We start from the raw sequence: 24,761 nt of genomic DNA on the forward strand, positions 1-24,761 counted from the left end.
AAGCGCATAGATCCACTGTATGCACATGCAAACACATCAAGTAGAGGTAATGAGTGGTGACCATTTACTAGAGTGTAAGGTGCCTCCGTATTAAACAGATGCAAAAGTTCAGAGCAAACAAGGACCGTATAAAAAGTACATGTACGCCCTTCCAAATCTCTTATGTGCAAAAAGATATAAATACATAGAAATGTCGCCCCCAACACACATATCTCAATGCAACATCCGCCACATACCCCCGGGGGCACTCATCCAAGCAGCCAATCCACCAATCTGCCCATAGAGAAACACACAAGGGCCACATGTCACCAATGAGAAATATGCACGATTGTACAGAAATTATTTTATTGTTAATATTAATATAATTATAATAACTATAAATATCACACCAATTTACTACTGACTTTGCACCCATTATCTGCCTTATTATTATATGGCGGTGCACCTAATGCTCTGTTCATTTGATATGTATGTCTTGCCTGCCTGTTGTGAACTCTATTTCCGGGCTCCCTCCTGTGGTCACAAACGGCATTGTGTGAGTCATGTCTTTCTGCAGGTTTGTGTTTTTCAGCTGTTTCGTTAGCTGTGGGTGTTTCCTACTTAGCTCTCCTGGAGACTCAGTTCCTTGCCTGCTATCGATGTATTCAGAGCTATTCTGATTCCTTCTGATTACCTTGCCATCAGTCTCATTCAAGAGAAGCTAAGTTTCTGTTTGCTTATTTTTTGATCATCTGTGTTCATTATGTTTCTTGTCCAGCTTGACAAAATGTGATTTCCTACCTTGCTGGTAGCTCTGGGGGGCTGAGATTCTCCCCTCACACCGTTAGTTGGTGCGGGGGTTCTTGAATACTCAGCGTGGATTTTTATTAGGGTTTTTTGCTGACCGCATAGTCCACTTTCTGTTTTCTGCTATCTAGCATTAGTAGGCCTCTTTTGCTGAATCTGATTTCATCTCTACGTATGTGCCTTCCCCTTACCTCACCGTTATTATTTGTTGGGGGCTTTCTATATCTTTGGGGTTAATTTCTCTAGAGGCAAGTGAGGTCTTATTTTCTCTCTAGGGTAGTCAGTTTCTCAGGCTGCGTCGAGCCGTCTAGGATTTCAGGCACGGTCACCGGCTACCTTTAGTGTGTTTGGATAGGATCAGATTTGCGGTCAGCCCAGTTACCACCTCCCTAGAGCTGGTTCTATGTTCTGTACTTAGCTGGAATAATTAGTGATCCTCCGCCACTAAGGACCATAACAGTATAGCAGGCCAAAAGAAGTGTTTAATGCATCGCAGAAGAGGGATTAAAAGAAGCCCTGAGTAAAATTTTTTTTTTCCTCCTCTTTCTTTGCTGCAGTTTGTCTAGCTTCTTTCATCCCCTTATACTCTGGGTGGTGTTGAGCTCAGCTACAGACATGGATATTCAGACTCTGACTTCTAGTGTAGATCGTCTTACTGCAAGGGTGCAAAGCATTCAGGATTTTGTTATTCATAACCCTATGTCTGAACCAAAAATACCTATTCCTGAGCTGTTTTTTGGAAATAGATCTAGGTTTCTGAATTTTAGGAATAATTGTAAATTGTTTCTATCTTTGAGACCTCGTTCCTCTGGTGATTCCGCTCAGCAAGTTAAAATTGTTATCTCCTTGTTACGGGGCGACCCTCAAGATTGGGCCTTCTCTCTGGCGCCAGGAGATCCTGCATTGTTGAATGTGGATGCGTTTTTCCTGGCGCTTGGATTGCTTTATGAGGAGCCTAATCTTGAAAGCCAGGCAGAAAAGGCATTGCTAGCTATCTCTCAAGGTCAGGATGAAGCTGAGGTGTATTGTCAAAAATTTCGGAAATGGTTGGTGCTTACTCAATGGAATGAGTGTGCTCTGGCCGCAAAATTCAGAGATGGTCTTTCTGAAGCCATTAAGAATGTTATGGTGGGGTTTCCCACTCCTACAAGTCTGAGTGATTCAATGGCCTTGGCCATTCAGATTGATCGGCGTTTGCGGGAGCGCAAATCTGCCCATCCTCTGGCGGTGTTGTCAGAACAGAGACCTGAGTCTACGCAATGTGACAGAATTCTGACCAGAATCGAGCGGCAAAATCATAGACGTCAGAATGGGTTGTGCTTTTACTGTGGTGATTCTACTCATGTTATATCAGCATGCTCTAAGCGCTTAAAAAAGGTCGCTAAACCTGTCACCATCGGTACTTTACAGCCTTAATTTATTTTGTCTGTTACTTTAATTTCTTCTTTGTCATCCTACTCGGTTATGGCTTTTGTGGATTCAGGTGCTGCCCTGAGTCTGATGGATTTGTCGTTTGCCAGGCGCTGTGGTTTTGTTCTGGAGCCTTTGGAATTTCCTATTCCTCTGAGAGGAATTGATGCTACGCCATTGGCTGAGAATAAGCCCCAGTATTGGACGCAAGTGACCATGTGCATGACTCCCGTACATCAGGAGGTGATTCGTTTTCTTGTGCTGCATAATTTGCATGATGTTGTCGTTTTGGGTCTGCCATGGCTACAGGCCCATAATCCAGTTTTAGATTGGACAGCTATGTCTGTGTCAAGTTGGGGCTGTCAGGGGATTCATGGCGATACTCCATTGTTGTCCATTGCTTCTTCTACTCCTTCTGAGATCCCTGAGTTTTTGTCGGACTACCAGGATGTATTTGATGAGCCCAGGTTCAGTGCCCTTCCTCCTCATAGGGACTGTGATTGTGCTATAAATTTGATTCCTGGTAGTAAGTTTCCTAAGGGACGACTTTTTAATTTGCCTGTACCAGAGCATGCCGTGATGCGGAGTTATATAAAGGAGTCTTTGGAGAAAGGACATATTCGCCCATCCTCGTCCCCTCTTGGTGCAGGATTTTTTTTGTGGCCAAGAAGGACGGGTCTTTGAGACCTTGTATAGATTATCGTCTCCTGAATAAAATCACGGTCAAATTTCAGTATCCTTTGCCATTATTGTCTGATTTGTTTGCTCGGCTAAGGGTGCCAGTTGGTTCACCAAGATAGATCTTCGTGGTGCGTATAACCTTGTGCGCATTAAGCAGGGAGACGAATGGAAAACAGCATTTAATATGCCCGAAGGCCATTTTGAGTACTTGGTGATGCCTTTTGGGCTCTCTAATGCTCCTTCTGTGTTTCAGTCCTTCATGCATGACATTTTACGAGAATATCTGGATAAATTTATGATTGTTTATCTGGATGACATTTTGTTTTTTTCTGATGATTGGGAGTCCCATGTGAAGCAGGTCAGGATGGTGTTTCAGGTCCTGCGTGCTAATGCTTTATTTGTGAAGGGCTCAAAATGCCTCTTTGGAGTACAGAAGGTTTCCTTTTTGGGTTTTATTTTTTCTCCGTCTACTGTGGAGATGGACCCAGTCAAGGTCCAGGCCATTCATGACTGGACTCAGCCCACGTCTGTTAAGAGTCTTCAGAAGTTCTTAGGTTTTGCTAATTTTTACCGTCGCTTCATCGCTAATTTTTCTGGCGTGGTTAAACCTTTGACGGATTTGACCAAGAAGGGTTCTGATGTGACTAATTGGTCTCCTGCGGCCGTGGAGGCCTTTCAGGAGCTGAAGCGCCGGTTTTCTTCAGCGCCAGTCTTGTGCCAGCCAGATGTCTCTCTTCCCTTCCAGGTCGAGGTTGATGCGTCTGAGATTGGAGCAGGGGCTGTTTTGTCGCAGAGAAGCTCTGATGGCTCTGTGATGAAGCCATGTGCTTTCTTTTCAAGAAAATTTTCGCCTGCCGAGCGGAATTATGATGTTGGTAATAGGGAGTTGTTGGCTATGAAGTGGGCATTTGAGGAGTGGCGACATTGGCTCGAGGGAGCTAAACATCATGTGGTGGTCTTGACTGATCACAAAAATCTGATTTATCTCAAGTCTGCTAAGCGTCTAAATCCTAGACAGGCTCGTTGGTCGTTGTTTTTCTCCCGTTTCAACTTCGTCATCTCATACTTGCCTGGTTCGAAGAACGTGAAGGCTGATGCGCTTTCTAGGAGTTTTGTGCCTGACTCTCCGGGAGTCTCAGAGCCGGCTGGTATCCTCAGAGAGGGAGTGATTTTGTCTGCCATTTCCCCAGATTTGCGACGAGTGCTGCAGAAATTTCAGGCGGATAGACCGGATCGTTGCCCACAAGAGAGACTGTTTGTCCCTGATAGATGGACCAGCAGAGTTATTTCCGAGGTTCATTCTTCGGTGTTGGCGGGGCATCCTGGGATTTTTGGTACCAGAGATTTGGTGGCTAGGTCCTTTTGGTGGCCTTCCTTGTCGCGGGATGTGCGTTCCTTTGTGCAGTCCTGTGGGATTTGTGCTCGGGCTAAGCCTTGCTGTTCTCGTACCAGCGGTTTGCTTTTGCCTTTGCCTGTCCCGAAGAGGCCTTGGACGCACATTTCCATGGATTTTATTTCGGATCTTCCAGTGTCTCAGAAAATGTCTGTCATCTGGGTGGTGTGTGATCGTTTTTCCAAAATGGTCCATTTGGTGCCCTTGCCTAAGTTGCCTTCCTCCTCCGATTTGGTTCCTTTGTTCTTTCAGAATGTGGTTCGTTTGCACGGCATCCCTGAGAATATTGTGTCTGACAGAGGATCCCAGTTTGTGTCCAGATTTTGGCGGATTTTTTGTGCTAAGATGGGCATTGATTTGTCTTTTTTGTCTGCCTTCCATCCGCAGACTAATGGCCAAACTGAGAGAACTAATCAGACGTTGGAAACTTATTTAAGATGTTTTGTTTCCGCTGATCAGGATGATTGGGTGACTTTTTTGCCGTTGGCCGAGTTTGCCCTTAATAATCGAGCTAGTTCTGCTACTTTGGTTTCGCCCTTTTTCTGCAATTCTGGTTTTCATCCTCGTTTTTCCTCGGGCCAGGTTGAGCCTTCTGACTGTCCTGGGGTGGATTCTGTGGTGGATAGGTTGCAGCAGATTTGGAACCATGTGGTGGACAATTTGAAATTGTCACAGGAGAAGGCTCAGCGCTTTGCCAACCGCCGCCGCGGTGAGGGTCCCCGACTTCGTGTTGGGGATTTGGTATGGTTGTCTTCTCGGTATGTTCCTATGAAGGTCTCCTCTCCTAAATTCAAGCCTCGCTTCATCGGTCCTTATAAGATTTTGGAAATCCTTAACCCGGTGTCTTTTCGTTTGGATCTTCCAGCATCGTTTGCTATTCATAATGTGTTCCATAGGTCTTTGTTGCGGCGGTACGTGGTGCCTGTGGTTCCTGCTGTTGAGCCTCCAGCTCCGGTGCTGGTCGAGGGAGAGTTGGAGTACGTGGTGGAGAAGATCTTGGATTCTCGTATCTCTAGACGGAGGCTTCAGTATTTGGTTAAGTGGAAGGGCTATGGTCAGGAGGATAATTCCTGGGTTGTCGCCTCTGATGTTCATGCGGCCGTTTTGGTTCATGCCTTCCACGCGGCTCATCCTGATCGCCCTGGGGGTCTTGGTGAGGTTTCGGTGACCCCTCCTCAAGGGGGGGGGGGGTACTGTTGTTAACTCTATTTCCGGGCTCCCTCCTGTGGTCACAAACGGCATTGTGTGAGTCATGTCTTTCTGCAGGTTTGTGACTTTCAGCTGTTTCGTTAGCTGTGGGTGTTTCCTATTTAGCTCTCCTGGAGACTCAGTTCCTTGCCTGCTATCGATGTATTCAGAGCTATTCTGTTTCCTTCTGATTACCTTGCCATCAGTCTCATTCAAGAGAAGCTAAGTTTCTGTTTGCTTATTTTTTGATCATCTGTGTTCATTATGTTTCTTGTCCAGCTTGCCAAAATGTGATTTCCTAGCTTGCTGGTAGCTCTGGGGGGCTGAGATTCTCCCCTCACACCGTTAGTTGGTGCGGGGGTTCTTGAATACTCAGCGTGGATTTTTTATTAGGGTTTTTTGCTGACCGCATAGTCCACTTTCTGTTTTCTGCTATCTAGCATTAGTGGGCCTCTTTTGCTGAATCTGATTTCATCTCTACGTATGTGCCTTCCCCTTACCTCACCCTTATTATTTGTTGGGGGCTTTCTATATCTTTGGGGTTAATTTCTCTAGAGGCAAGTGAGGTCTTATTTTCTCTCTAGGGTAGTCAGTTTCTCAGGCTGCGTCGACCCGTCTAGGATTTCAGGCACGGTCACCGGCTACCTTTAGTGTGTTTGGATAGGATCAGATTTGCGGTCAGCCCAGTTACCACCTCCCTAGAGCTGGTTCTATGTTCTGTACTTAGCTGGAATAATTAGTGATCCTCAGCCACTAAGGATCATAACACCTGCCTTTTGGTAGGTGTTTCCTTTTGGGTAGCACGCATTCTATTGTGAATTTTTGTATATATATGGGCTATACATATATTTATTGTAATTGTGTGCCCTTTCTATCTTTTTGTCCTTATAGACATTGGTGGTGATTGGTTGAGTTGCCTAGCCATGGACTGGGAGGCCCGGGAAGCCGCTTGGAGGGCTCATTCCAGTAACATCTTTTCAACAGGGGAACAGGTCTCACCAGACTCTGACTTTAACAAGCTCTCTTCAGAGCTATCAGCGGCACACCGAGCTGGCATAAGGCTCTGGTGGAATGTTCGCAGTCTGGAGGAGTATATCAAATTAAACATCGCTCCCCGGGGCCTTAGGGTCCCTATCTATCCTGCATGGGAGCCCTCCCCAGAGTTCCGGGCTACATGGGAACAGGGTTTACTAAAATGCTCTAGTACCATGAACATGCTCTTGGAGCATGACAGGCAGCTATTGGCTGACACTAAGGCAAAGATCAGGGATCTGGAAACTAGGTTGGTGGGCTTTGATGATACGAGACAGGTTCAACCGTTCAGAGCCAAGTTAAAGGAGGGTCTGGACAAGTATGACCATGACATTATGGCAAAAAAGAAAAATAAATTTCTTAGGGACCGTAACGATTTTGATACAAATGGGGCATTCAAATGGAGACAGCAGGGAAACGGAAGACGTGGGCCACAAGTCCAGAGAGTGGTGGACATGAAACGTGATACCTCTAGGAGGCCCGCGGGTACTTCAGAGAGCGATTTTTTATCGTCAGTGGAAAGCGAGCCCGACATCGGAATAGAAGGGGGCGGAAGCGTCGCATCCCTACCACCACGGTCCACCAGATATGGAGGACACAGACCCTCTACACAGAAGCCCCACAGGAACAATCGCAAGTAGGGGCATCTGGGCCCCCCGGGGACTCGGTTGCTGACAGCCAGGTATTTGCTGGGACACTACAGGTTATCAACCTGTCGGATCATACTCTGTCCCCCATTGAACTTTCTGTATTACAACGTGGCCTCACCTTCTCTCCTGTCCATACTTTGGATAAGTTTACCCTGGTAAAAGACTTATATTTGTTCTGTCGACGTCTCTTATTGCAGGTGTTACACAACAGACCCCGGGCGATGGAAGGTGTTGAACCAACTGACCAACAAGTTTTCCGTGACCTTTTGCAGCTTTTGCAGGAGAATAGCCCAGATGACGGTAAGAGTCCTTGTCCGTTTAAAAATAAATCTCGTGTGGCCCCGCCTTTTTCGCTGGTCCCTGCCATTAGGGTGTTTTTCGAACTTACTAAAAGGGACATTATGACTTTGCGTCCACGTATCCCTGTCCCTGGTAATCTGAGCAGGGAGGAGAGGCGTGCCCTTTTTGGTCTTAGGGACAACAATGCTTTTTTTGATCAAGGAAGCGGACAAGGGGGGCAATTTGGTATTGTGGCCACATTCACTCTACTTGGAGGAGGCACACCGTCAGCTTGGGAATATCCGGTTTTATAGGAGGCTTCCATCAGATCCTACGGCGGTGTTTGCCATCAAATTCAGACGACTCCAGGAAAGGGCAAGAGACCTGGGCATTATTAGCTCCCAGGAGTTCGACTTCATGTGGGTGGAATCGCCTATCACGGCTACATTCTACATGTTGCCGAAGGTCCACAAAGATCTACAGAGGCCGCCCTATTGTAGCCGGCATTGGTAGCCTCTGTGAGAAAGCCTGTATATATGTGGACCACTTTCTCCAGCCCCTGGTCAGAAACCTGCCCTCGTTTGTTCAGGACTCGTCGCACTTCATTCGGATCTGCCAGGAGGTGTCTTTGCCCGCGGATTCCTTATTGGTGACCTGCGACGTGGAGTCGCTTTATTCAAATATCAGCCATGAAGATGGAATCACAGCGACCCTGTATTTCCTTGACCAACTGGGGCACTCGGATAGGATGCACGACTCCTTAGTGGTTGATCTTCTGGAGTTTATTATGAAGCACAACTTCTTCCTATTTGATAGGACTTACTATCTTCAGATTTCGGGTGTGGCCATGGGGGCCAGGTGTGCCCCGGCCGTTGCCAACCTTTTTTTGGGTTGGTGGGAGGCTACCATGGTCTACACCCGGGAGGAATTTAAGAGGCATGTACGCCACTGGAGTCGTTACATCGACGACCTGTTCTTTGTGTGGACTGGTGGTAGAGAGGAGTGTCTTGGCTTCATTCATTCCTTGAATGTGAATTGTCATAATATACTGCTCACACACTCTATTTCTTCCACTACAGTTGCCTTCCTGGATCTTCAGCTGGTGGTTGGGGATGGCTCGCTATTTACCAGTCTGTACCGCAAGCCAACTGCAACAAATAGTCTTTTGGATTATAGAAGTTTCCTCCCCCAACACACTAAAAATGGAGTACCTATGGGACAATTCCTTAGGATAAGACGGAACTGCACCTCGGACGAAGATTTCCATCAGGAGGCCATCAAGTTGACGGATCGGTTTAGACAGAGACATTACCCACGCAGGAGTATCAGCACAGCTTATCAACGGGCTAGGACACATACACAGGAGTCGCTTCTGCTTCCCCAAAACAAGGTACGAGATGATAAGCCAAGGATCATCACCAATTATAATATTAATTGGTCACAAATTAGGGACATCCTTTGTAGGCACTGGGGTATCCTAACCACCGACTTATGTACTTCTCGGGTGGTGGGGGATCGGCCACTGCTTACAGCTAGAAGAGCCCCGAATTTTAGGGATCTTCTAACTAGGAACCATTACAAGCGTCCCACTGCTAAATTGCATCGGGGTATGGAACATCGTGGGTCCTTTGCCTGTGGCAATTGCAGTATATGCCCGTATATGTCCCCAATCGGGGATTTCTTTGTAAATCCAGGGGATGGCAGTAAACAGACTGCGATCCTTGTTATGGTTCTCAATGGCAAGAGAACATAGCCCAGCAAACAAAGAACTAGCTCTTGGAAGGATGGAAACTAAACTGACCATGAACTAAACCTGCCGCACAACTAACAGTAGCCGGGTAGCGTTGCCTACGTTTTATCCCTAGACGCCCAGCGCCAGCCAGAGGACTAGCTAATCCTGGCAGAGGAAAACATAGTCCTGGCTCACCTCTAGAGAAATTTCCCCGAAAGGCAGACAGAGGCCCCCCACATATATTGGCGGTGATTTTAGATGAAATGACAAACGTAGTATGAAAATAGGTTTAGCAAAATTGAGGTCCGCTTACTAGATAGCAGGAAGACAGAAAGGACACTTTCATGGTCAGCTGAAAACCCTATCAAAACACCATCCTGAAATTACTTTAAGACTCTAGTATTAACTCATAACATCAGAGTGGCAATTTCAGATCACAAGAGCTTTCCAGACACAGAAACGAAACTTCAGCTGTGAACTGGAACAAAATACAAAAACAAACGAGGACAAAAGTCCAACTTAGCTGGGAGTTGTCTAGCAGCAGGAACATGCACAGAAAGGCTTCTGATTACAATGTTGACCGGCAAGGAAGTGAATGAGGAGCAAGGCTAAATAGCGACTCCCACATCCTGATAGGAACAGGTGAACAGAAAGGATGATGCACACAAGTTCAGTTCCACCAGTGTCCACCGGGGGAGCCCAAAATCCAAATTCACAACAGTACCCCCCCCTCAAGGAGGGGGCACCGAACCCTCACCAGAACCACCAGGACGATCAGGATGAGCCCTATGAAAGGCACGGACCAGATCGGAGGCATGAACATCAGAGGCAGTCACCCAAGAATTATCCTCCTGACCGTATCCCTTCCATTTGACCAGATACTGGAGTTTCCGTCTGGAAACACGGGAGTCCAAGATCTTTTCCACAACGTACTCCAACTCGCCTTCAACTAACACCGGAGCAGGAGGCTCAACGGAAGGCACAACCGGTACCTCATACCTGCGCAATAATGACCGATGAAAAACATTATGAATAGAAAAAGATGCAGGGAGGTCCAAACGGAAGGACACAGGGTTAAGAATCTCCAATATCTTGTATGGGCCGATAAACCGAGGCTTAAACTTAGGAGAAGAAACCCTCATAGGGACAAAACGAGAAGACAACCACACCAAGTCCCCAACACAAAGCCGAGGACCAACCCGACGCCGGCGGTTGGCAAAAAGTTGAGTCTTCTCCTGGGACAACTTCAAATTGTCCACTACCTGCCCCCAAATCCGATGCAACCTCTCCACCACAGCATCCACTCCAGGACAATCCGAAGATTCCACCTGACCAGAAGAAAAACGAGGATGAAACCCCGAATTACAGAAAAAAGGAGACACCAAGGTGGCAGAGCTGGCCCGATTATTGAGGGCAAACTCCGCTAAAGGCAAAAAAGCAACCCAATCATCCTGATCTGCGGACACAAAACACCTCAAATATGTCTCCAAGGTTTGATTCGTCCGCTCGGTCTGGCCATTAGTCTGAGGATGGAAAGCAGACGAGAAAGACAAATCTATGCCCATCCTAGCACAGAATGCTCGCCAAAATCTAGACACGAATTGGGTACCTCTGTCAGAAACGATATTCTCCGGAATACCATGCAAACGGACCACATTTTGAAAAAACAGAGGAACCAACTCGGAAGAAGAAGGCAACTTAGGCAGGGGAACCAAATGGACCATCTTAGAGAAACGGTCACACACCACCCAGATGACAGACATCTTCTGAGAAACAGGAAGATCCGAAATAAAATCCATCGAGATGTGCGTCCAAGGCCTCTTCGGGATAGGCAAGGGCAACAACAATCCACTAGCCCGAGAACAACAAGGCTTGGCCCGAGCACAAACGTCACAAGACTGCACAAAGCCTCGCACATCTCGTGACAGGGAAGGCCACCAGAAGGACCTTGCCACCAAATCCCTGGTACCAAAGATTCCAGGATGACCTGCCAACGCAGAAGAATGAACCTCAGAAATGACTTTACTGGTCCAATCCTCAGGAACAAACAGTCTACCAGGTGGGCAACGATCAGGTCTATCCGCCTGAAACTCCTGCAAGGCCCGCCGCAGGTCTGGAGAAACGGCAGACAATATCACTCCATCCTTAAGGATACCTGTAGGTTCAGAATTACCAGGGGAGTCAGGCTCAAAACTCCTAGACAGGGCATCCGCCTTAACATTCTTAGAACCCGGCAGGTAGGACACCACAAAATTAAACCGAGAGAAAAACAACGACCAGCGCGCCTGTCTAGGATTCAAGCGTCTGGCGGACTCAAGATAAATTAAATTTTTGTGGTCAGTCAATACCACCACCTGATGTCTAGCCCCCTCAAGCCAATGACGCCACTCCTCAAAAGCCCACTTCATGGCCAAAAGCTCCCGATTCCCAATATCATAATTCCGCTCGGCGGGCGAAAATTTACGTGAAAAAAAAGCACAAGGTCTCATCACGGAGCAATCGGAACTTCTCTGCGACAAAACCGCCCCGGCTCCGATTTCCGAAGCGTCGACCTCAACCTGAAAAGGAAGAGCAACATCAGGCTGACGCAACACAGGGGCGGAAGAAAAGCGACGCTTAAGCTCCCGAAAGGCCTCCACAGCAGCAGGGGACCAATCGGCAACATCAGCACCCTTCTTAGTCAAATCAGTCAATGGTTTAACAACCTCAGAAAAACCAGCAATAAATCGACGATAAAAGTTAGCAAAGCCCAAAAATTTCTGAAGACTCTTAAGAGAAGAGGGCTGCGTCCAATCACAAATTGCCTGAACCTTGACAGGATCCATCTCGATGGAAGAGGGGGAAAAAATATATCCCAAGAAGGAAATCTTTTGAACCCCAAAAACGCACTTAGAACCCTTCACACACAAGGAATTAGACCGCAAAACCTGAAAAACCCTCCTGACCTGCTGGACATGAGAGTCCCAGTCATCCGAAAAAATCAAAATATCATCCAGATACACAATCATAAATTTATCCAAATAATCACGGAAAATGTCATGCATAAAGGACTGAAAGACTGAAGGGGCATTTGAAAGACCAAAAGGCATCACCAAATACTCAAAGTGGCCCTCGGGCGTATTAAATGCGGTTTTCCACTCATCCCCCTGCTTAATTCGCACCAAATTATACGCCCCACGGAGATCTATCTTAGAGAACCACTTGGCCCCCTTTATGCGAGCAAACAAATCAGTCAACAGTGGCAACGGATATTGATATTTAACCGTGATTTTATTCAAAAGCCGATAATCAATACACGGCCTCAAAGAGCCATCTTTCTTAGCCACAAAGAAAAAACCGGCTCCTAAGGGAGATGACGAAGGCCGAATATGTCCCTTTTCCAAGGACTCCTTTATATATTCTCGCATAGCAGCATGTTCAGGCACAGACAGATTAAATAAACGCCCCTTAGGGTATTTACTACCCGGAATCAAATCTATGGCACAATCGCACTCCCGGTGCGGAGGTAGTGAACCAAGCTTAGGTTCTTCAAAAACGTCACAATAGTCAGACAAGAATTCAGGAATCTCAGAGGGAATAGATGATGAAATGGAAACCAAAGGTACGTCCCCATGCGTCCCCTTACATCCCCAGCTTAACACTGACATAGCTTTCCAGTCGAGGACTGGGTTATGAGACTGCAGCCATGGCAATCCCAGCACCAACACATCATGTAGGTTATACAGCACAAGAAAGCGAATAATCTCCTGATGATCCGGATTAATCCGCATAGTTACTTGTGTCCAGTATTGTGGCTTATTACTAGCCAATGGGGTGGAGTCAATCCCCTTCAGAGGTATAGGATTTTCAAGAGGCTCTAAATCATACCCACAGCGTTTGGCAAAGGACCAATCCATAAGACTCAAAGCGGCGCCAGAGTCGACATAGGCATCCGCAGTAATAGATGATAAAGAACAAATCAGGGTCACAGATAGAATAAACTTAGACTGTAAAGTGCCAATTGAAACAGACTTATCAAGCTTCTTAGTACGCTTAAAGCATGCTGATATAACATGAGTTGAATCACCGCAATAGAAGCACAACCCATTTTTTCGTCTAAAATTCTGCCATTCGTTTCTGGACAGAATTCTATCACATTGCATATTCCCTGGCGTCTTCTCAGTAGACACCGCCACATGGTGCACAGGTTTGCGCTCCCGCAGACGCCTATCGATCTGGATAGCCATTGTCATGGACTCATTCAGACCCGCAGGCACAGGGAACCCCACCATAACATCCTTAATGGCATCAGAGAGACCCTCTCTGAAATTCGCCGCCAGGGCGCACTCATTCCACTGAGTAAGCACAGCCCATTTACGGAATTTTTGGCAGTATATTTCAGCTTCGTCTTGCCCCTGAGATAGGGACATCAAGGCCTTTTCCGCCTGAAGCTCTAAATGAGGTTCCTCATAAAGCAACCCCAAGGCCAGAAAAAACGCATCCACATTGAGCAACGCAGGATCCCCTGGAGCCAATGCAAAAGCCCAATCTTGAGGGTCGCCCCGGAGCAAGGAAATCACAATCCTGACCTGCTGAGCAGGATCTCCAGCAGAGCGAGATTTCAGGGACAAAAACAACTTGCAATTATTTTTGAAATTTTGAAAGCATGATCTATTCCCCGAGAAAAATTCAGGCAAAGGAATTCTAGGTTCAGATATAGGAACATGAACAACAAAATCCTGTAAATTTTGAACTTTCGTGGTGAGATTATTCAAACCTGCAGCTAAACTCTGAATATCCATTTTAAACAGGTGAACACAGAGCCATTCCAGGATTAGAAGGAGAGAGAGAGAGAAAGGCTGCAATATAGGCAGACTTGCAAGAGATTCAATTATAAGCACACTCAGAACTGAAGGGAAAAAAAAAAAAAAAAAAAACCTTCAGCAGACTTCTCTTTTCTCTCCTTTCTCTGTCAATTACTTTAACCCTTTGTGGCCGGTCAAACTGTTATGGTTCTCAATGGCAAGAGAACATAGCCCAGCAAACAAAGAACTAGCTCTTGGAAGGATGGAAACTAAACTGACCATGAACTAAACCTGCCGCACAACTAACAGTAGCCGGGTAGCGTTGCCTACGTTTTATTCCTAGACGCCCAGCGCCAGCCGGAGGACTAGCTAATCCTGGCAGAGGAAAACATAGTCCTGGCTCACCTCTAGAGAAATTTCCCCGAAAGGCAGACAGAGGCCCCCCACATATATTGGCGGTGATTTTAGATGAAATGACAAACGTAGTATGAAAATAGGTTTAGCAAAATTGAGGTCCGCTTACTAGATAGCAGGAAGACAGAAAGGACACTTTCATGGTCAGCTGAAAACCCTATCAAAACACCATCCTGAAATTACTTTAAGACTCTAGTATTAACTCATAACATCAGAGTGGCAATTTCAGATCACAAGAGCTTTCCAGACACAGAAACGAAACTTCAGCTGTGAACTGGAACAAAATACAAAAACAAACGAGGACAAAAGTCCAACTTAGCTGGGAGTTGTCTAGCAGCAGGAACATGCACAGAAAGGCTTCTGATTACAATGTTGACCGGCAAGGAAGTGAATGAGGAGCAAGGCTAAATAGCGACTCCCACATCCTGATAGGAACAGGTGAACAGAAAGGATGATGCACACAAGTTCAGTTCCACCAGTGTCCACCGGGGGAGCCCAAAATCCAAATTCACAACAGATCCTACATCAACTGCAAAACGGCTTGTGTCATATATGCCCTTATTTGCCCTTGCCAACGTGTTTACGTTGGCCAGACCTCTCAGGAGCTGCGACGTAGAATACAAAAACATCTTTCTACCATTAATCTCGCACGCTCCGATGTTGTCAAGGGCAGGGTACTCACACTCCAGTGGCTTCTCACTTTCTGACACAAGATGGTGGTCGGGCGCCTGGAACTAAGATTGTGGGCCTGGATAAGATTCTGATGTCCAATAGGGGAGGGGAGTCTAAGCAGCTGCTTTTACGCATGGAAGCTAAATGGATTTTTAATCTTGGCTCAATTACCCCTACAGGTCTCAATGAGGAACTATTATTCACAGGATTTCTGGGATAATCATCTTACTTTCCTCATTGATATGAAGATCATCATCTGGACCGTTGGAATTTCCCATTGATGTGAGGATCATCATTTGGACTGTTGGAATCTCCCTCTCTCCGATATTTTGTTGGATTTGAGAAATAGCCTATCAATATTGGTTTCATGGCCCTCGAGCTCTGGTCTTGTAGGGATGGGTACCCCCATTATAAACTTTGTTGGGTACCTTGTGGGATATCTAAGGATTTTTGTTATCTAGGTTCTATCATCATTTAATACATGGCGGACCTGGAAGCTTGTTCTTTATACATGCCGTCCTCTCCTTATGGCCTCTGGGTGGGTTTTTGGTTATAGGCTTTGCGTTGCTCTACACTGGCTCATTGGGGTTTCTTATGCCTGGCTCATTGGGAGTATTGCACAATAAATATTCTTTCTGCCCCTTTGGCTACCAGCTTCTCACTTCTTGAGGTCCTTACCGCCCACTCTGTCCTTCGCACTGTTACTATTTATTGCTTAGGGAAAGTAGCACAGGAACTATTGGATTTTAGGTGCGATATTTATAGTTATTATAATTATATTAATATTAACAATAAAATAATTTCTGTAGAAACGTGCATATTTCTCATTGGTGACATGTGGACCTTGTGTGTTTCTCTATGGGCAGATTGGTGGATTGGCTGCTTGGATGAGTGCCCCCGGGGGTATGTGGCGGATGTTGCATTGAGATATGTGTGTTGGGGGCGACATTTCTATGTATTTATATCTTTTTGCACATAAGAGATTTGGAAGGGCGTACAGGTACTTTTTATACGGTCCTTGTTTGCTCTAAACTTTTGCATCTGTTTAATACGGAGGCACCTTACACTCTAGTAAATGGTCACCACTCATTACCTCTACTTGATGTGTTTGCGTGTGCATACCATGGATCTATGCGCTTCATTTGGCGCAGCTGCTGTTGCGGTATCATAGTTTCCAGATACACGGTTTTGCACATGCGTTCTGCCCCGATCTTCTATCCATTAGGAATGACCAGTTGCACTGGCGTCTTCCATCTCAGGTGCAGTTGGACTGGTTTATTATGGGCACTCTTTGTCCCTAATTATGCCGCCTATTTTCTTGTGCATCCATTATGCCGTATGCTCTATGCGCCTGCGCACCGTGTCTCCGTGCGCTCCATCTGGCGCAGCCGCTGTTGCAGTGTGAAGCATTGCTGGACGCACGGCGTCTGCGCATGCGCTCTGCTATGTTCCTGCTCTTACTAGGAACACTATGCTGGTTTTATTGTCCAGCACTAGGTGGCTTCCCCCTCCCATTTCCGGTGTGGCGACTTCCGCACACCGGTGTTCTATGAGCTATTAGGCTCGTGCTATTTATAGCTGTTTGGACGTCCAATGCACATCTTCCCTGACGAAGCCTGCTTGTCAGGCGATACGCGTGGGCATCGCTATATTATACCAGGTTGTATTTCGATGGAGGGTTTCCTCCCTTTATAGCTTTGAGATCTAGTTAGGTACTTTTACTTATGGGTTATTATTAACCCCTTATCCTTTTTCCCCCCTCCCCTTCCCCGTTTTTGGCTGGTTTTGCATTTAATATCCTGGGTAACGGTCTCATATATGTTACACACAGCCCGTTGGCGTGTGGTTACCAATTACATCATGTTATCCGTCCTTTGATGTATTTCTATTCTCCCATGAGTCATTAGTGTGGGGTTGAGGTACTCTGTGTGGGGGACCTTATCATATATGGTTATTGTATCTATATTCCTGTGTATTATGGATGGTGTGTATTTTTTTAATTATGTTTTAATTGTCTGTGATGTTGTTGGATTGTTTAATAAAATCAGCTTTGCATTTTTATATACCTCATGTAGTATTATTGGTGTGCATATTTTGTCAGTAGGCTTTTTCTTGTTGTTCTCATCGGATGATGCCTGCACAGACACAAAGACCCCCGGCAGCCCACACAGACCCCTGAGAGGCCGCACAGACCCCCCGGCAGGCCGCACAGACCCCCGGCAAGTCCGCACAGACCCCCCCGGCAGGCCGCACAGACCCCCCCGGCAGGCCGCACAGACCCCCCCGGCAGGCCGCAGAGCCCCAGCAGCCCGCACAGAGCCCCCGGCAGGCCGCACAGACCCCCGGCAGCCCACACAGACCCCCGGCAGCCCGCACAGACCCCCCGGCAGCCCGCACAGACCCCCCGGCAGCCCGCACAGACCCCCCGGCAGGCCACACAGACCCCCCTGGCAGGCTGCACAGACCCCGCCCGCACACCCAGACACGCACAGTGTCCGCCCACGCACCGCCCACACACCGCCCACACTCTTCCCCCCTCCGGAACAGGATGTAGAAGGACAGAAAGGGCTTAGTATATTCCGATATTTGTGTCCCATTGACTTGTATTGGTATCGGGTATCGGTAATTTCCGATATTTTTGGGATATCGGCCGATCCAATCCAATATATCGCTATCGGAAGGTATCGCTCAACACTAACTATGAGATGAAGCATTGTTAATCAGTTCAGGACTGGGCCATTTGCTCCCGTTAATGTCCAGACACATTTTCTTTTTTTCTTTTTGTACATGTGCTTTTAACGGCTCTAAAAGGTTTGCTTTTTATGCAATACATGGAGCTTTGCTTAATTATGTTATTTTTATATTCCTTATTTGTTTTTCTTTTGTGGATATCGAAGGGAAAATATAAAGAAAAATAGGAAATACATGTCTAGTTTATTTATTTTTTTACAACCATAAAGGACCGCTACAAAATTTGAAAGTAAGTTTGCTTTTCCGAAGAGATTTTTTTTAGATATTGGACATCTTTCATTTTGACAGGAGTGAGCGAGCAAGCTAGAAACAGGATTTTTTTTCTTGTATATACTTACTCTTTTTATTACTTTTTTTTTTTCAGTTATTTCACACACCACACTCCACAAAAGGTCTTAACCTCCTTAACGCTTTGTGACATACTATGATATCATGGTGCGGAGTCTGCTCCACGCAAAGCAGATGCCGGCTAGATTACATGGCTGGCATAGGTCTTTGACAGCACTAACTTCTTAAATGCTGCTGTCAATCACTGAAAGCAGGTATTAAGTTCCCGAGCCATGCGTTTGTATGGACGCACATCAGTTCCCTTGCAGTCTAAGGGTCTGCTCACATGGACAGACTGATGGCATTAAACGACCACTATTTGGTAAAAATGTACCAATCAGTGGTCGTGTAATAGCCTGTTCACTCAGGCAGGCTGCGGCAAAAGATGAGCATTGAACACTGCGTAACACATCAAATTGCTTTGACCAAATTCTTAATTTTCTATGGAAATTTTTTTTTTTACGCATTAAGACACATTATTCACCCCAAAAATCGTATCTGAGCTAAGCCCACCGGCATCAGGGACTTATCTGCAGCATTCTGTAATGCTGTAGATAAGCCCCAAATGTATCCTGAAAGGTGAGAAATAATGGTTAGATTATACTCACCCAGGGGCGGTCCCACTGCGGTCTGGTCCGATGGGCGTCATGACCCGGGTCCAGCGCCTCCTATCTTCATTCGATGACGTCCTCTTCTTGTCTTCTTGCCGTGGCTCCGGCGCAGGCGTACTTTATCGGCCCAGTTGAGGGCAGAGCAAAGTACTGCAGTGCGCAGGCACCGGGGCAGGTCAGAAAGGCCCAGCACCTGCGCACTGCAGTACTTTGCTCTGCCCTCAACAGGACAGACAAAGAACTCCTGCGCCGGAGCCGCTGCAAGAAGACAAGAAGAGGACGTCATTGAATGAAGATAGGAGGCGCAGGACCCGGATTGCGATGCCCATCGGACCGGACTGCAGCGGGACCGCCCCTGGGTGAGTATAATCTAACCTTTATTTCTCATCTTTCAGGTTACATCAGGGGCTTATCTACAGCATTACAGAATGTTGTAGGTAAGCCCCTGATGCTGGTGGGCTTAGCTCAGATACGATTTTTGGGGTGACAGGTTCTCTTTAAACACTTTCTCATCACATGGTGCACAATTATTTTAATTGAAATGACTGTTACCCTTAGTTTGTTGAAGTTATATACCAACCATTGTAGCTCTTGGAAATAGTGCTGGACCTTCATCTTGTGAAATAGCTGTTCCCTAACTTGTTGACACCTGGAGTGAAGAAGAAAATTCAATAGTTTTATAAAATGTAAAATAAAAGATATAAAATAAATGAAGCATCTGTATATACTGTAATCGAATGTGTAACTAGAAGGAGTTTTCTACAACTTCACTGATCATTATGCACAAAGTCTAATGGTTATGTCAAAATATGTGTGTGGGGGAAGCACTAAAAGACCAATGAGCCCACCTTGTAACGGAAACGTTTAATCTTCCAGCACGACCCAAGTTAACAATTCCTTGAGACAAACTCTGTACATCGCGGGTATCCGCACTGGGAAGTAAAGCTTTCAGTGTACCATCACGGCCCACAGACCCAGGTGCTGCTGGAAAAGCGCGCATTTGTCGTCTTAATCTGAAAACACAGGACGACATTACTAGTGAGATATTACAGGAAAAGTATGCAAATTAGCTTTGCAAATGAAAAAGACCCAACTAACCTCTGATTGTATTTGCTGCTACATTGCATCTCATAAAGGGTTTCTCCAGCTGTGTGGAATATCTCCTCATCCACAAATTGCCTAACATGCTGGTCACAGACAAGCTGAGAGCAGCGTAAAATGCGCTCGTTGTGATCCAGTTGCACGGCTTTCCTGAAGCAAAGAAAATATAGTCAAAAAGGGAAGAACCTTTAGATTGACCGATCCTGCTGATAATGGTTAGTGTGGCTAATAATAATAGTAACAATAATAAATATGTGTATAGGGCCTTAAATGGGTTGTCTAAAAAATCTTCCAGAGGGCATCACTCCTACTTTGATGGGAGCAGCACGCTCCTGAAGATTGATCGTTTGGACCAGCGACATGGTCACGCTGATGGTTTGATTTTTGCCGTCGTCCAGGCTGTAATTAGAGGCGGCTTTGCCTCTGCAGCGTAGAAGTGCAGGGGGACAGAGCCTGGTTAGATCCACAGATCTCAACAGCTTCAGAGATCATCTTGCAAGCTGTAAAGCATAGAGCCAGCTTGTGCCACACACTCCTTGCCTAGATAACCAGGCAATCTAAAACGGCAAGGTGGCAGGAACCTATGTAACCAGCTGTACACTATAAAATTAAATTAAAAATCCACTTGTTTTTCAGAAGGACTGATTTTTTTAAATGATGGGTAAACTGCAGAGTTGCTTGTTTTTTTACAAGCAATTATACCCATCTAGGAGCATAAGACAACCTCTTTAACCCCTTCGCGACCTTTGACGCCACGTAGGCGTCATGAAAGTCGGTGCCAATCCGACCCATGACGCCTATGTGGCGTCATGGAATGATCGCGTCCCTGCAGATCGGGTGAAAGGGTTAACTCCTATTTCACCCGGTCTGCAGGGAGAGGGGGAGTTGTACTTCAGCCCAGGGGAAGTGGCTTTGCCCCCACGTAGCTACGATCGCTCTGATTGGCTGTTGAAAGTGCAACAGCCAATCAGAGCAATTTGCAATATTTCACCTATGAAAATGGTGAAATATTGCAATCCAGCCATGGCCGATGCTGCAATAGCATCTGCCATGGCTGGAAATCATGTCCTGCCCCCCCCCCCCGATCTCCTCCCCAGTCCTCCGTTCTGTCCGGTACCCCCCTCCGTCCCCCTGTCCGCTCCCCCGTGCTCCTGTCCGCTCCCCCCGTCCTCCGATCCACCCCCCCCCGTGCTCCGATCCACCCCCCCACCACCCCCTCATACTTACCGAGCCTCCCGAAGTCGGTCCGTCTTCTCCCTGGGCACCGCCATCTTACACCCCCCCCATGCTGCGGAAAATACAGCGCGGAAATGCTGCGCTGTATTTTCCGCAGCATGTCAATTCTTTTTGCGGATTGCGCAGCGTTTTACAGCTGTTCCTCAATAGGAATCCGCAGGTGAAATCCGCATAAAAGACACTGGAAATCCGCGGTAAATCCGCAGGTAAATCTCAGTGACTTTTACCTGCGGATTTTTCAAAAATGGTGCGGAAAAATCTCACACGAATCCGCAAAGTGGGCACATAGCCTTAGGGTTAGGGTTGCAATTAGAGTTAGGGTTGGAATTAGGGCTAGGGTTGGAAATAGGATTAAGAATAGGCTTGTGGTTAGGGTTAGGGGTGTGTTGGGGTTAAAGTTGTGGTTAGGGTTGGGATTAGGGTTGGGATTAGGGTTAGGGGTGTGTTGGGGTTGGGTTGTGATTAGGGTTATGGCTAGAGTTGGGATTAGGGTTAGGGGTGTGTTGGGGTTAGGGTTGGGATTAGGGTTAGGGGTGTGTTGGGGTTCGTGTTGGAGTTAGAATTGAGGGGTTTCCACTGTTTAGGCACATCAGGGGTCTCCAAACGCAACGTGGCGCCACCATTGATTCCAGACAATCTTGCGTTCAAAAAGTCAAATGGTGCTCCCTCCCTTCCAAGCCCCAACGTGTGCCCAAACAGTGGTTTACCCCCACATATGGGGTATCAGTGTACTCAGGAGAAACTGGGCAACAACTATTGGGGTCCAATTTCTCCCGTTACCCTTGCGAAAATAAAAAATTGCTTGCTAAAACATCATTTTGGAGGAAAGAAAAATGATTTTTTATTTTCACGGCTCTGCGTTGTAAACTTCTGTGAAACACTTTGGGGTTCAAAGTGCTCACCACATATCTAGATAAGTTCCTTGGGGGGGTCTAGTTTCCAAAATGGGGTCACTTGTGGGGGGTTTCTACTGTTTAGGCACATAAGGGGCTCTGCAAATGGAATGTGACGCACGCAGACCACTCCATCAAAGCCTGCATTTCAAAATGTCACTACCTTCCTTCCGAGCCCCGACTTGTGTCATGATTCCCAATGGCAGGGAAACAGGGAAAAACGGACTAGCTCTAGGAAGATGGTATCTTAGGTAACCGTGATGCTGAACCTAACACGCAACTAAAAGTAGCCAGGGGGTGTTCCTACGTTGTTCCTAGACACCTCGTGCCAGCCGGAGATCTAGCTACCCCTAGTAGAGGAATACACAGACCTGGCTTGCCTCCAGGGAAACCCCAAAAGTTATAGTAGCCCCCCACATATAATATCGGTTAGGTAAGAGGAAAATACAAACGTAGTATGAATATAGATTCAGCAAAGTGAAGCCCTCTAACTAGATAGCGGAAGATACGAAAGAGGACTTCACGGTTACCTCAAAACGCTAAACAGCCATCCAGAAATTACCTTAGCTCCGTTATCAACTCATGACACCGGAGTAGTAATTTCAGATCACTAGAGCTTCCAGCAGCACAAGAAATATAAATGCATGCTGGACAAAACAAATAACAAAATGCCAAAGATTCAACTTAGCTGAATTGCAGACTTGGAGCAGGTAGCAAGCAACAGAGGAGGTCTAGTAACATTGATTGCCGGCACTAGAATGACTGAGCAGCCAGCCTAAGTAGGAAACTCCCAATTGCCTGATGGAAACAGGTGCACTGGTGTCATGTTCTCAATGGCAAGAGAACATAGCATCAGCATATATAGGAACTAGCTCTTGGAAGATGGGAACTGAACTGACCATGAACTAATCTACCGCACAACTAGAAGTGGCCGGGTAGCATTCCTACTTATTATCCCTAGATGCCCAGCGCCAGCCGGAGGACTAAATAATGCTAGCAGAGGAAAATATTAGTTCTAGCTCACCTCTAGAGAAATACCCCGAAAGGAGACAGAGGCCCCCCACATGTATTGGCGGTGATTAAAGATGAAATAACAAACGCAGCATGAAAATAGGTTTAGCAAATTTGAGGTCCACTTACTAGATAGCAGAAGACAGAAAGGACACTTTCATGGTCAGCTGAAAACCCTATCAAAACACCATCCAGAAATTACTTTAAAACTCTGGCATTAACTCATAATACCAGAGTGGCAATTCCTGATCACAAGAGCTTTCCAGACACAGTAACGAAACAACAGCTGTGAACTGGAACAAAAATGCAAAAACAAACATGGACAAAAGTCCAACTTATCTAGTTGTTGTCTAGGAGCAGGAACAAGCACAGAGAAGCTTCTGATAACATTGTTGACCGGCAAGCAACTAACAGAGAAGCAAGGTTATATAGCGACTCCCACATCTTGATGGGAACAGGTGAACAGAGAAGATGATGACACAAGTTCAATTCCACCAGTAGCCACCGGGGGAGCCCAGAATCCAAATTCACAACAGTACCCCCCCCTCAAGGAGGGGGCACCGAACCCTCACCAGAACTACCAGGGCGATCAGGATGGGCCCTATGAAAGGCACGAACCAAATCGGAGGCATGAACATCAGATGCAGTCACCCAAGAATTATCCTCCTGGCCGTATCCCTTCCACTTGACCAGATACTGGAGTCTCCGTCTGGAAACACGGGAGTCCAAGATTTTCTCCACAACGTACTCCAACTCACCCTCAACCAACACCGGAGCAGGAGGCTCAACGGAAGGCACAACCGGTACCTCATACCTGCGCAATAATGACCGATGAAAAACGTTATGAATAGAAAAGGATGCAGGGAGGTCCAAACGGAAGGAAACAGGGTTAAGAATCTCCAATATCTTATACGGGCCGATGAACCGAGGCTTAAACTTAGGAGAAGAGACCCTCATAGGGACAAAACGAGAAGACAACCACACCAAATCCCCAACACAAAGCCGAGGACCAACACGACGGCGGCGGTTGGCAAAAAGCTGAGTCTTCTCCTGGGACAACTTCAAATTGTCCACCACCTGCCCCCAGATCTGATGCAATCTCTCCACCACAGCATCTACTCCAGGACAATCCGAAGATTCCACCTGACCGGAGGAAAATCGAGGATGAAACCCCGAATTACAGAAAAACGGGGACACCAAGGTGGCAGAGCTGGCCCGATTATTGAGGGCGAACTCCGCCAATGGCAAAAAAGCAACCCAATCATCCTGGTCAGCAGACACAAAACACCTCAGATATGTCTCCAGGGTCTGATTAGTCCGCTCGGTCTGGCCATTAGTCTGAGGATGGAAAGCAGACGAAAAAGATAAATCTATGCCCATCCTAGCACAGAATGCCCGCCAAAATCTAGACACAAATTGGGTTCCTCTGTCAGAAACGATATTCTCAGGAATACCATGCAAACGAACAACATTTTGAAAAAACAGAGGAACCAACTCGGAAGAAGAAGGCAACTTGGGCAGGGGAACCAAATGGACCATCTTAGAGAAACGGTCACACACCACCCAGATGACAGACATCTTCTGAGAAACAGGCAGATCTGAAATAAAATCCATCGAGATGTGCGTCCAAGGCCTCTTAGGAATAGGCAAGGGCAACAATAATCCACTTGCCCGAGAACAACAAGGCTTGGCCCGAGCACAAACGTCACAAGACTGCACAAAGCCTCGCACATCTCGTGACAGGGAAGGCCACCAGAAGGACCTTGCCACCAAATCCCTGGTACCAAAAATTCCAGGATGACCTGCCAAC

At 46.6% G+C, this 24,761-nt stretch overlaps 1 protein-coding gene across 1 annotated transcript in view; it reads right to left on the reverse strand.

Annotated features, from left to right (window-relative positions):
• Positions 1–24,761, reverse strand: part of LOC143786274 (germinal-center associated nuclear protein-like) — a 73,948-nt gene that overhangs the window by 37,638 nt on the left and 11,549 nt on the right. The window contains exons 2-4 of the mRNA XM_077275550.1: positions 19,809–19,961; positions 19,559–19,723; positions 19,291–19,359 (exon numbers count right to left, since the gene is read on the reverse strand). Of these exons, the coding sequence (XP_077131665.1) occupies positions 19,291–19,359; positions 19,559–19,723; positions 19,809–19,961 (387 nt within the window). The remainder of the gene's footprint in view (positions 1–19,290; positions 19,360–19,558; positions 19,724–19,808; positions 19,962–24,761) is intronic.

This window comes from Ranitomeya variabilis, chromosome 7, assembly GCF_051348905.1.
Source record: "Ranitomeya variabilis isolate aRanVar5 chromosome 7, aRanVar5.hap1, whole genome shotgun sequence".
Taxonomy (NCBI): domain Eukaryota; kingdom Metazoa; phylum Chordata; class Amphibia; order Anura; family Dendrobatidae; genus Ranitomeya; species Ranitomeya variabilis.